General features: G+C 51.5%; 5 protein-coding genes across 5 annotated transcripts; 3 read left to right on the forward strand and 2 right to left on the reverse strand.

Moving 5' to 3' along the window:
• Positions 1-360: 360 nt before the first annotated feature.
• On the forward strand, positions 361-3,452 carry CCOS01_09762 (uncharacterized protein; the record flags this gene model as incomplete). Its single annotated transcript, XM_060457919.1, has 4 exons — positions 361-1,766; positions 1,910-1,966; positions 2,180-2,529; positions 2,590-3,452. The coding sequence occupies 4 exons, from the start codon at positions 361-363 to the stop codon at positions 3,450-3,452; spliced, it is 2,676 nt and encodes an 891-aa protein (XP_060311084.1).
• Positions 3,453-3,724: 272 nt separating this feature from the next.
• Positions 3,725-5,541, reverse strand: CCOS01_09763 (uncharacterized protein; the record flags this gene model as incomplete). The annotated part of the gene is made up of 4 exons (XM_060457920.1): positions 3,725-3,883; positions 3,939-4,989; positions 5,051-5,092; positions 5,150-5,541. The coding sequence occupies 4 exons, from the start codon at positions 5,539-5,541 to the stop codon at positions 3,725-3,727; spliced, it is 1,644 nt and encodes a 547-aa protein (XP_060311085.1).
• Positions 5,542-6,539: 998 nt separating this feature from the next.
• CCOS01_09764 (uncharacterized protein) lies at positions 6,540-8,033 on the reverse strand (the record flags this gene model as incomplete). Its single annotated transcript, XM_060457921.1, has 1 exon — positions 6,540-8,033. One exon carries the CDS (start codon positions 8,031-8,033, stop codon positions 6,540-6,542), a length of 1,494 nt encoding a protein of 497 aa, XP_060311086.1.
• Positions 8,034-9,557: 1,524 nt separating this feature from the next.
• Positions 9,558-11,414, forward strand: CCOS01_09765 (uncharacterized protein; the record flags this gene model as incomplete). The annotated part of the gene is made up of 5 exons (XM_060457922.1): positions 9,558-9,612; positions 9,735-9,822; positions 9,879-10,037; positions 10,098-10,395; positions 10,464-11,414. The coding sequence occupies 5 exons, from the start codon at positions 9,558-9,560 to the stop codon at positions 11,412-11,414; spliced, it is 1,551 nt and encodes a 516-aa protein (XP_060311087.1).
• Positions 11,415-11,793: 379 nt separating this feature from the next.
• CCOS01_09766 (carboxymuconolactone decarboxylase) lies at positions 11,794-12,402 on the forward strand (the record flags this gene model as incomplete). The annotated part of the gene is made up of 3 exons (XM_060457923.1): positions 11,794-11,945; positions 12,009-12,070; positions 12,155-12,402. The coding sequence occupies 3 exons, from the start codon at positions 11,794-11,796 to the stop codon at positions 12,400-12,402; spliced, it is 462 nt and encodes a 153-aa protein (XP_060311088.1).
• Positions 12,403-12,409: the final 7 nt, after the last annotated feature.

Raw genomic sequence — 12,409 nt, forward strand, 5'->3', positions numbered from 1 at the left:
ATCTCGGATCCCAGTTTGGTATAAAAGTTGCATCACTCCTTGTATCTGCCGTATCGAGAAATAAGTATTATCGAAAACATGAATCCCGCCCCCCCCCCCTCTTCATTTTGGGACTTCGAATTCGAGAGGTGAAACAGAATTATTTTTCATGCTGATATAAGAACTCTTCTGGAAGGCCTAAAAGTTAAATCTTGGACTGTGAAGGTTGTCATGGGATCTCAAATTGGAGATATCATGTGGTTGCCTTAGGTACCCCGTGCTGACAGTCACAGGCGGGAGACGTCCGGCATAAAGGTACCCACTTTACCAGGGTCATGCGCTTAGTCATCACATCGAGAATCTGCGAACCGATCTCAACCGATGCCAAGTTTTGCCGACTTGAATCTCATCCAGGATATTTCACCTGTAGGGGACGATGAAAAGCAGTATACAATGACACGACGTCTCGATGACGGCACAACGACATACGACCCGTTTACAGGCGTCCTCCCCGTCCTACCGCCCGATGCCCAGCTTCCGGACAAGAACCCGCGCAGCAACGCCGCAACCGCAGCATCGGCCGCTGGCGTGCGCGCCTTGAGCGCCCAGGCCATCGCATTTTACTTCCGCGCTCCTGTCAAAGCCTTCTTCCGCACCCGCGTCGACTACCTCGCCTATGCGCGAAGTGTGCACCAGGCCCAGATCGAGCTGCTCGCCCAAGCCGCCGCCAAGGAGCCCTCGACTAAGCTGAAGGCGACGCTGAACCAGGCATGGTTCTATCTGCGGGGCACCACGCCGGGCGTGCTCACGTCGGCGGTGAAGCAGCACGGCTGGAGCGTGCTCCCGAATCAAGTCTTGCCGCCGCTCATCGCAAACGTGGGCGTCGGGGCCGTGCTGTATACCAGCTACCTCACGATCCTTGGCAGCCTGCATGAGGAGAGCGGCAGAGCGACAAAGACTGTCTACCCACCACCGCACCCGACGCAGACCTTCACTGCAGGACTTCTCGCCGGAAGTCTCCAGAGTTTCATCGCGGCACCGTTAGATGCCATCCAGGCACGGTATGATCACCGCGACCTCATGCCAACGGAGGGTGGGAAACCCAGAAGCATGTGGGCCTTCAGTGCCGAGAAGCTGAGGGAGATTGGTGTGCGTGGCATCTTCGCGGGATGGGGTCTTTCCCTCATGAAGGACAGTTTCGGCGCAGCCGTATTCTTCAGCGTTTTCGAATACGTCAAGGCGCAAGGATACTACCGCTTCGTCTCGTGGTACTACGGCGGACTCGAAGAGCATATTGTTGACTTTATGGCCCAAAAGCGACCTGCGAAGAATGGTAAACCGGAAGATGACAACAAGCAGCCTCTCATCATCCGTCCGCACTACGCTATAGAACCCATCTTCTTGCTTCTCGGAGGACTCAGCGCATCCTTTGCCCAACAAGTTGTTCTTCATCCCTTGACTCACGTGCAAGTGGAGCACTGGGATCGCCTCGAGGAACTCGACGCCAAGGCAGCGAAATTGAGGGAAACCAAGGGAGCCGACCCGGCACACCGTAAAGACGGATGGAGGATGGCGAGGGCCTACTACCGGGCTTACAAAGAGACCTGGTCAGAATGCTGCGCAGAGGCCGCAAAGGAAGGGTTGGGCGTGAGAAAATGGCTATGGCGCGGTTTCTGGTGGAACACCATCCGCCAAGTTCCCAGCACAAGCGCTGGATTGATCATTTTTGAACTGGTGCGACGAAAGTACGGTCTCGGCAGCGAAGAGGTTCGCATCATGGGAGACGGGTACGATATATTACTAAATTAGAGCATTTGGCACGCGCGCAGGCGTTTGGAAGGTTGCATTTTAGGGACTCTCGACTCCCCGCTAGACATTTGTACATGAAGAGACTTTTTTTGCATACCGGTGGTACGATACGGAGTTGCAGCTGTGGCTTGCAGGTGGCACGACTCTACACTGGCTGGCTGGTTTGCGGCACCTTCGGGTAAGTATTTCCTGCACCTTCAACGTCGCGTGGTGATAGAGCAATGAGCTTCCCACATTGGATGCAAAAACCCGGGGAAGTGGAGAAGACATGTTCATTTGATAATCACCGATGACGTCGGGGCACCATGCGGCTCGGGAAACTTTCTTTGGCATCTCTCCCCTCTTTATCTCCCTTAAGTCGTCCCGTAGTTTGTTAACCCACTCTACTAAGATTCATCAACAAAATCGACGAAATGGCCAACATTCCAAAATCAGACAATGTTGTGCGCGTGAAGCTTGTCGATACGACAACTGCCATGGTTGGCGTCGCCGAGTCCTTCGTTCAGCCAGTCGTGAAAGGGCATGAAGTCATCAACTTTTGCTCGTTAGCTTTCCTCCTTGAACATGAGAAACTCGGCAAAAAGGCAATGTTCGATCTCGGCGTCCGAAAAGACTACTGGAACCTACCCAAGGGCGCCCAACAAGGAGTGCTGGGGCCAGATAGCGTGATCTTTGGCATGAGCGTACCAAAGGGCATCGATGAGGTGTTGGCGGATGGAGGAGTAGATCCAAAGTCGATTGGTAAGAGCCTTTGTCTCTCAATTGCTTCCCAAGAACCTTCTCTCTCACACGACCATATAGATTACTGCATCTGGTCTCACGCCCATTTTGACCACCGCGGAGATGTGTCCGTCTTTCCCAAATCAACAACGCTGGTTACTGGGCCTGGGTACTTCTCGTCCAAAGGAAGACCTGGGGGCAGAGATGATCCACAAGCGGCAGCAGAGTTTGAAGGCCGACCGCTCGAGGAAGCCAACTTCGACACAGGTCTGATGGTGGGCAAGTTCAAAGCCCAAGACTTCTTCGGCGACGGTTCCTTTTACCTTCTTGAGGCTCCGGGCCATCAGCCAGAGCACATATGCGGTCTCGCCCGGACGACGCCGTCTTCGTCCCCCGAGGGAGCCACATTCGTCTTTCTGGGCGGTGACATCTGCCATTTTGCGGGCGTCTTCCGGCCGTCGGAAGAGACCCCGCTCCCAGATGGGATTCCCGCTTCGGCCATTGCATTGCGCAGAGATTGGGCGTCCAAAGCCGTGTGCCCATGCTCTCACTTTACTCCCCACCATCCTAACGCGTCGGACGAAAAATCGGCGTCTACCACGCCCTGGTATGAGCTTCCTCGCGGAGGTAAACACCCCGTCTATACAGATATTGACCTGGCCACCGAGTCGGTTGCAAAGATGCGTGAGCTGGATATCAAGGACAATGTCATGGTCTGCATCGCGCACGACGCAAGTCTGCTGGATGTGTTGCCGGTCTTCAACAAGCAGCCGGAGAGGGATATTAATGACTGGAAGACTAATGGATGGAAGGCGACGACGTACTGGAGTTGGCTGAATGAGGTGTCGGTAGACGGTAATACGCCACATGGGCCGGTGGTGGAAGGCTTTTGGAGGGATGGCAAGAAGTGGGATTACGCGGGATACTTGGAAACTCTCAAGTAAGACTATACAATCCCGTAGCTAACCGGAGCAAGTAGCATGGGAAGGAAAGTTTTCTGATGGAATGAGTAAATACGATGATGCTCTCTGATGGAGAAAAGAAAGTGGTCTCAGAAGAAGTGATCCCAGAAGAAGTGAACAGACAAACAAGGGAGAAAGCCGAGTCCCTAATGGCGAAATGGGCAAAAAGCTTCTCTACTTGCACTGATGCACGTACAGCCACTCCAGATGCATAAAGTAAGTACAAAGCCTCGAAATGCTAGACTACCCCTCGACTATTCACTCTCCTCTGCCTTCTTTGCTTGGGAAGCGACATATTCAAATGCAGTCATATCCGGCTCGCACGTAGTCCCGATCTCGGGCATCTTGCCATTCTGGAAATATTCACGGACGATGTTGTCCACGCAGCTAGAGGGGTGATTGGTATATCCATGCTGAAAGACATGTTAGCATTGATACTTGCGGGGAAAATGACACGAAAATACTTACACCAACTCCGTGATGAATAACAGCCCGACTGTTCCGGAACCGCGCAGAAATCTCCCATGCCGTGTTCTCGGGGGTGACCGGATCCCAGTGGCCGTTGATAATGAGAGCCGGAAAGCTGGTCCTGACGTTTCTCAAAGCGTTGAGGTCGATCTTCTCCGCGGCATCGAACCTCCAGCGTGAGCATTGCATGCGCAGCCTGGCGCTGGCTTCGCCGAACGAGCTACCCTCCCAGTGGGTTCGGTAGATAGAGTACAAATCATCCAAGTTCTCGACGCGGAAGGAAGAGTCCGCGCAGGAGATGCCCCAGACGCCAAAGGTGCCGCCTTCGTTCCATTCGGACGGTAGTGCATTCGCTGCCGAGGCGATGGCGCGGGTCCAGTTGCCTGTCAAGGCGGCGTGGACTCTTTCGACGGCCAGAGGGTATTGTAGAGGCTTGTAGAGCTCTGCCAACAGGGAAATCTTGAAGAGAGATACGATGTCGTCTTTCTCGTTGGCGGTGTCATTTTTGTCATTGATCTGCTCCTCGAGAAGAGTTTCGAGTGCCTTCATCAGGCTGTCCCCGGTAGTGTCGGCGCCGGTGAAGTTGGCCAGTACGCAGGCCTCAGGACCAGCCTCGACGCACTCGTCAAAGAGGTGGTGTAGGGCGCGCTCTGTGTCTCTTTGGCCGGTCTTCCACGTGGTATCGGCATAGTCGTCGGCGATAAGGTTACTGTCCAAGACAAGACGTCCCACGCGGTCAGGGAACATGGAAGCGAAGACTTGTCCGAGGACGGTGCCGTAGGAGACGCCCCAGTAGTTCACCTTGGGGCCTTGACCGAGGGCGTCAGCGATCGAAATCATGTCTCTGGCAACGAAAGGTGTGCCGACGAAGCGGCCGTATTTGGCATAGTCTCTGAAGCAGGCATCGGCCGTGACTTTCCAGAGTTCCCAGTCTACCGTCTTGATACTGTTCCAGATATCACCCTTGGGTAGCGTATCAAAATCACGTCGGGTGACAGAAGTCTCAGCCGATGACACGTTGCAGACATATGGAATGGTTTTGCCAGTGCCTCTGTAAATGTGTCAGTTATGATCGTAATAAAGACGGGGTGCTAAAATGGCATGATACTTACCGAGGATCAAATCCAATGATATCGTAATTTCCTCCAACGATGCTACAATCAGTGAGTTAGCACCTCAGATGAGAAGCAATGATGCTGATAACGACCTACTTTCGCAATTTGAGCCCCAGAGCAGCAACTGACTCGACGCCAGAGCCTCCTGGTCCGCCGGGGTTCCACAGCATACTCCCCATGTAGGGTTCTTTGTTTGCGCTGGCCTTGATCAATTGGAGTTGGATGGTTTCACCAGAACTGAGACTGGTATAATCCAGCGGAACCTCGAGTTTGGCGCACTGAAATTTCTCCGGCATAGCGTCAAAAACAGCGTTGCCAGCCTCTCCAAAATCCAAGTCACACTCTGTCCATTGGATGGATGACTGGTTTGATGGCGCCGAAGAATTATGGTCGTCTCTCCGTAGGGCGGTATGGGCTTCAGTCGGTGCTATCAGGGCGCTGACTGATCCCAGGAGGAGATGGCTGATTAGAGCACTTTGCAATTTCATGGTGACCGATTTGAGAGTTGAAATGGTTTGATATGATGTGTGAATGAATATTCAGGAGATACGATTCTCCTCTATTGCACCGACTTGCATTCTTATATGTGCGACGAGGTGTGAGATGGATGTTAGCGATAATGACAAGATCAGCTTGAAGTGGCTAGAGGATATTGACTGCCTGGATAGTGGCTATCAATTCGAGAAATCAAGCAAAAAACAAGGTTCTAAGTTAGAGGATCGAGGCTATGCGGCTGATTCGTCAAATCATCGCAATAACTTATTCCATCAAGTCGGAACTGGCGCCTTGGCGACGAAAAGCTGAGCCCGACTGAGCCCACAGAGGACGTCCAAAGTCTCAATTTGGCAAACAAATTGCATGCGCAGTGAGCTTACATGTCGCGCCAGATTCGCATTCAGCCCTGCTTGTCTCAGACTACAAGGCACAGCTTCGAGCCGCATTGGGAAGATTGGGTGCTGTTGGGGGACTGTCAGCAATCTTGGCAGGATCTACGTAATTCCTATGCTAGGCTTTTACCCTTTTGGGAAAAAAGAAGTAGAGAGGTACAAAACAATAAGCGGGACGTTTGCTAGGCGGCCTAGCGGGGTAAACTAGCTCCCGATGATCAACATGGACTCAGAGCAGACAAATTTCCTCACAATACTGGAAAGGAAGCCTGGTGTTTTACAATTCCTCAATATCGCCTTGGCGGCGCATCATGACATAGTTGTACAAATTCCAATTATGTCTAGCCGTGAGACTCAAACTTTTGGCCCTTCTACTCGGACTCATTGTTATCATAGTGATTAAGGAGCAGTATTAGTCAACATAGCAATGGCCAAACGGAGTTGAAATTTCCTTTGAACTAAGAGCAAGATACTGAGACTCAGTTAGAGTCCATCACTATGGAATTTCGCTGCCTACTACTGTAATCCGGAAAGAAGCTTGTGCCTAATATCACTCGCTTAGGCTTGGTTTTACTCAGTCGTGAGTTGGTAGAGGTTGCCTAGGCACTCTGATCAGAAAGAACATCCTCGTCCATAACCTGATCATCGTCACTGCTGTTATCAGACTCATCCCACTCTCCATCAACAATGTCGTCATCCTCGCCATTGGGAACATCCTCCATCATCTCTGTGTCTGCATCTTCATGAAGCCCATTTTGAGCTTGCTGCTCAGAAGAGACGGCTGGCGAGGGATCTTTGGCTTCTAGGTCTGGCCCATGCTCTGGCAAGTCCGATAGCGACCAAAGTTTGACGCGTTGAAGACTTCCACTCAGAAGGCTGGAAAAAGACTCCTTCATGTACATGCCGTCCAGGCAAAATAGTTCCAGCATAGCTAGAACGAGAACCACCTTCCACCACATTGATGTCCAGAAAGAAGTTGGCCATATGAAAACCATTGTAAGTGCCTCCGCCACGGCAGCAAAATGCCAACGATTGGGGTAGATATGATTCCAGAGAACCCGAGTGTCGTTTATGAGGAGCTCTATCGAACTTGGCAAGACACATGTTCGCCAGTGTTTGGCAAGCTCTCCATGATCGAAATCTTGTTTTGAGTCGGTGAACCGAACTCTATGCCGCAGTCTATGTTCCCACATTGGCAACAGCCTGCCTTGGGAATCCCACGGCTCCTGTTCACAAAACTTTGTCCATCTGCTCCAGACCTCCAGAGCGATTTCATCACTCACTTCGAAATATTCTCTGTGCTTCTTTCCGCAGCCGCAGGCCCATGATCGACAAAAGTTGGTCAACTCGGCGTGGACCAGCTTTTCGGCAAAGCCGTTCCAGGAGAATTTCACTGCTGGTGCATCTTCATGTTCAAAAAACTCTGGGTGTTTGCACTGGTACTGAATGTCTTTGCCACGCTTTTCTGGAAGGAATTTGGTGACGCCGATTTTGAGTAGACGTTGTTTGATCTCGCGTGGCTGGGTGACCTGTACATAGAGGAAGCCCGCAGACTTTGCCTTAGGGCCGGCCTTGATCATGAACTCAAGTTTGCGGTCGATTTGGGGGCCGCTAAGCTTCTTTGCTGGCGTTGAAGGTTGCTCGCTTGCACTTCGATCCTGTACGACAGGCCGTTGATTTCGTCTTTCAATTTCAGAGGTTAGGCTTGGGGAAGTGTAAGAACTGTGCAAAGATGGCTTAGCCCGAGTGACGTTGCCAAGCTCGCCAGAATTTCGCCCAAGGTTGTCAGGTCTCTCGATGTGGGGAGGTTTTGCCGATTTCAACGACATCGCAGATGTTGATCTGTTTCTGGGGACGCTTTTCTTCGACGGGGTGTCCACCTCAGATTCATCAGGCTTCTCAGAATTTGGGGTCCAACTAGGGCCGGCGAATTGATTCCAAGAAGGAACATTGACTGAAGCTCGGCGTGGTGGCTGATCGGGCGTCGTCCCCGTTGTGGCCGGTGCCAAAGGGGAAGAAGCTGTGCTCGGCTGCGCTGCTTTCACGGGCCTAGCCCTGCGCTTCGCGACCTTAAGCGGTGGGGAATTCTGCATTGTATAATAGTTGAAGCGGGATGATGGGTGAAATCTTGTGTATTGAAATCTGAACCTGTCAAGCGACGGCAACTGAGGGACTAATCGATGAGCAGGTGTTTTAGAAGCCCACACTCTTGAGTCCTCGGCCTCTCAGTGGTATAAATACCAGCAATCATCGGGTTCAGCACAATTTTGAGAAATATTCCGGGACGCAATTTCCTACCTACGACGTTGAGCTGTAAGCGCCCTTGTTGGTTGCGGAAGCTGCGCCCCCCTGAGCCAGTGAGGCCTGTCTGAGCATCCTTGCTCATGCATCAGGAGCTTCCAGATCAGGTCCAACAAGGCAGAATCTTGTGCCTAACGGAAACTTCAGTGCGGTGTTTCGACCAAAACGCGACCAACTTCGTGGCATTGCTGCAGAGTGCCATCGTGTGTGTGGGGTCCTCGAGTACGAGTTGGAGATGCAATGGCATTTCTGTCGCCTGTGTTGGAGAGGTCGCCTACCTTGGCTAGATGGGTTCACGTCTGAAGATGATTCGAGCATTAAGAAGTATGCCTCAATGACTCGCTATGTCAGATGTACGACTCGCTATCTAGCACAGCAGACATAGGCATCGGAACTCGATATTCCGTTGGTGTTCATATCATACTTATTGTGTGAAATCATACAAATCTGGTGGTGACGAAGATCAAAACGTATTGTTGATTCTGCGAACCGAAAGTAGTAGGTTGTATGATTGAGCTGGCGACCGACTCAAATGTGATGATGTCCGAGATGGTCGCATCGGCCTACCTCACTCGGGGTCCGAATGGACTTCAAACCCGGCACTCCGCTGAATTCGAAGTCTTGGGTAGAAGTAATAGCGCCAGAGCAGCTTCGAAACGATCGATTTTGGTCTTATGAGCAATGTTGGGCGAGAAGGTAGTTGGAAACTGGTAATCCCAAGGCCGGTCTGTCGAAAGCATTGGTTGGCTATCACCAAGCTTGTTAAGCGGTAGCTATTAGTCCGGTGGTCCCAATTTTAATCTGCGAGACGGAGCGCTCAATCAAACGAGATAGCGGCATCCGGGCCGGCCCGGCCGGGAGACACTGCGCTTCGGTCCTCTCGCTTTCGGCTTAGATAGAAGCTTTCAAGACCTCTCTGCATAAACTCAGCTGAGATATTATTCTAGATACAAGCAATTTGACTTTCGAAAGGCAAGGTTCAGACCTCTTATTTCAACTGTCATCTTGATTCTTCGCAATGCCGAACATACATCCGATTCTTCACGTGACGCAGCGATGGTGAAATCGCTTCTGAGGATGGCGACAGATGGCGAATACATCCGATCAACCCAGTTTCCAACCAAAACCCCTCTTAACATCTGATAGATGACAAATGGATCTGACCTGACTCGATTGCGAAGTTCATTTCCTTCTGGACTCTTGTGCTTTAAATACTTTGTACACCGTAAATGTGCTTGTGAGACCGCTTTGACTGACAAACGGATTGAGCCATTCCTCGTAATTTGTTGGTCTGAGCTTTAAGACGCACTGTCATAATGGGAGGCGAACGGAAGATCAAGTCTGTAGCCATTATTGGCGCGGGCGCTGCGGGTAAGTACCTCTTGGGCCACGCATGGCAGCTCTCCGGATGCAAAGATGCAAGCCGCCGGCAGATCATCTAATGCAAGCATTCAGTTGAAGGTAGTGGCTAACATGTCTCCGATATCGACTAGGTGCTGTTACCGCTGCAGCTTTTCAAGCGGAAGACTACTTTGAAAGAATCCAGGTATTCGAAAGAAGAGAGTCCGCGGGCGGAACATGGTACTGGTTCCCTTTTGGTTCTGATCCTGACCGTTATGACTGACTCAATCTTTTAGGATCTACGATCCAAGTCCATCAGAGCTACCTCCACTCCAACCCGGGAGCCTCCCGCCCGATGTCGATCCCGCAGTGGAGATCCCGGGCAAGCTTCCCCAGGTCAAGCCCCATAGTCAACGAGAACGCTACTCACAGACTCCGATTTATCACTCATTGACGTAAGTCTTGCTGAAACTTCCCATGATATGCGAAAGATGGCTGCTGATAACATTTTGAAGTACCAATGTCCCTGACATTGCGATGTCATTTTCGGATTCCAGGTTCGCTTACGGACCATTTGCGCCGCATTGGATTCCACGACAATATATTGAGAACTACTTTTCCCTCCACAAGACCGACTCAATACTGGTACTAAACACCACAGTTGAGGATGTGACAAGAATTCCGGCCAAAGACAGGCCCGAGCAGTGGAGGTTGACTCTGCGCAAGTTTGACGCTGCGCGTAACGTCGACGTTTGGTGGCAAGAGGTGTTTGATGCAGTAGTTTTCGCCAACGGCCACTACTCGGTACCCTATGTGAGTACAGCCTTTTATGAATCTGCAACCCGCTTATTCGAATCTGGATTAACTTAGTATGCTTTCAGGTTCCTCACGTCAAGGGTCTGGACGAGTACATCAAGAAATTTCCGGGCCGCGTCGTGCACTCCAAGACCTACCGCACCCCACAACCTTATACCGGAAAGAAAATTGTTACCATCGGAAACTCTGCATCTGGCCATGATGTGACAGAAGAACTGGTTCAGACAGTCCGTGCCCCCGTTTATCAGTCCCGGAGGTCCAAGTCCCGCTGGGATGGCGACGAACCGCCTCCGGGCATTGCTTGGAAACCGATTATCAAGGAGTTTCGTCTCGACGGGCGTGTAATTTTTGAAGACGACTCATACCTCGACGATGTCGATCACATCATCTACTGCACAGGCTATAAACCCTCTTACCCCTTCTGGAACTCGGAAGCCAATGGAGGAAGAGCCTTGTACGATTATAAAAGTGGGAAGCTTATCAAGACTTTCTGGCATACCTTCTTCCAGGATTTTCAGACGTTGGGGATTGTTGGTATGCCAAGGGTTCTCACGTTCAGGAGTTTTGAGTATCAGGCCATCGCATTGGCAAGAGTGTTTTCTGGCAGAGAGTCCGTTGCATTGCCGTCCCTTGAGGAACAGGAGCGATGGGAGAGGGAAAGGGAAGAGCTCGTCGAGAAGGAAGGCAGAAAGTTCCACGACATTGCCTGGGAAACTGGTGAGACGTTTGAGTGGCTCAACTGGTTGTTCCGTGTCGCCGGTCTTCCGACGCTAAGGGGCAAGGGGCGGACGCCGCCTGTACTTTCCGAGGAGCTAATTTGGGCGGTCGAGCATCTGAGGAAATATCCCGAGCCTGGGAACCCGGATAATGATGATGATGATGAGAATCAGCGGAACCACAAAGGAGCGCAGAGTCCGGGTCTTCACGAGGAAAGTCATCAGCAAGACGAGCAAGGACATAAGGGAAAGTGGAAGCTGGCTCAGAGGCCAAAGAAGGACCTACTGGAGTTTATTTAAGCTGGTTCAGTAAGACCTTAGATGTGCCGAATACAGTAACGATGCTAGAGATGCAAATCTGAGACTTGATCAGCTATCGAATGCAGCAGACGGGATAACGCGGGATAGCCCTCACACTTCGTGCGGGTTATCGGGGTAGTGCGGGGTGTGGGCTTTTCCCCCGGTTGCGGATCGATTCGGCGCCATCGGTCATTTCTATCACCTTAAGCTCGGATGTGACCCCTCAATTGGTTCCGCAGCTCTGCCGAACACGGATGATGAGTTGTTCCTTGTGAAACGGGGAGAGATATTAGTATTATTCGGTCTCATGCTTTTCTGTAGCACTGGCCTTTGAACCTTCACCTGTTTCCGACGTTTTCCTGCAAACCTCAGAGCAAAGATGTCATCCGAAAATAGCAGAAAGCTGCGCGCCGAACTGTTTGAAGCTGGTCTGAAGAACCGGCGCGAAGTCGTTGGAGAGGGCTATGTCGAGACCGCGATGCGCAATGGCTCTAGCGAATTCGCCTTTGCTCAACAAGAGCTGATTACGGAGTATGAATCCCGATATCGACCCATTCATTGAGCGTAATTTCAATCTAAGATCAATCAAAATAGGTGGGCTTGGGGAAACATATGGTCGCGTCCTGGCCTGGAACGCAAGCAACGAAGCCTGCTAAGTAAGTTAATTCGAGCTGGGCCCTGCCGCAATTGTGCATGGTATGCATCTAGGTGGTATGCCCTCGAGCTAACGCCTACACCAGACATCGGCATGCTCATTGCTCTGAAGAGCTGGGCTGAATTTGGAATCCATATCCGAGGGGCGATCAGAAATGGGCTGGCAGAGCTTGAAATCCGCGAGGCGATTCTCCAAGCAACGGTTTATTGTGGTGCGCCAGCGGGTGTTCAGGCTATGAAGGTCGCAGACGAAGTCATCAAAGACATGATTGAGAAGGGGGAGCACCAAAGGCAATTGTCAGAAGTCTCACCGAACTACAAGAAACCCGAGTAGATCACAA

Source organism: Colletotrichum costaricense, assembly GCF_030867565.1.
Source record: "Colletotrichum costaricense strain IMI 309622 chromosome Unknown Scaffold_10.1, whole genome shotgun sequence".
Lineage (NCBI taxonomy): Eukaryota > Fungi > Ascomycota > Sordariomycetes > Glomerellales > Glomerellaceae > Colletotrichum > Colletotrichum costaricense.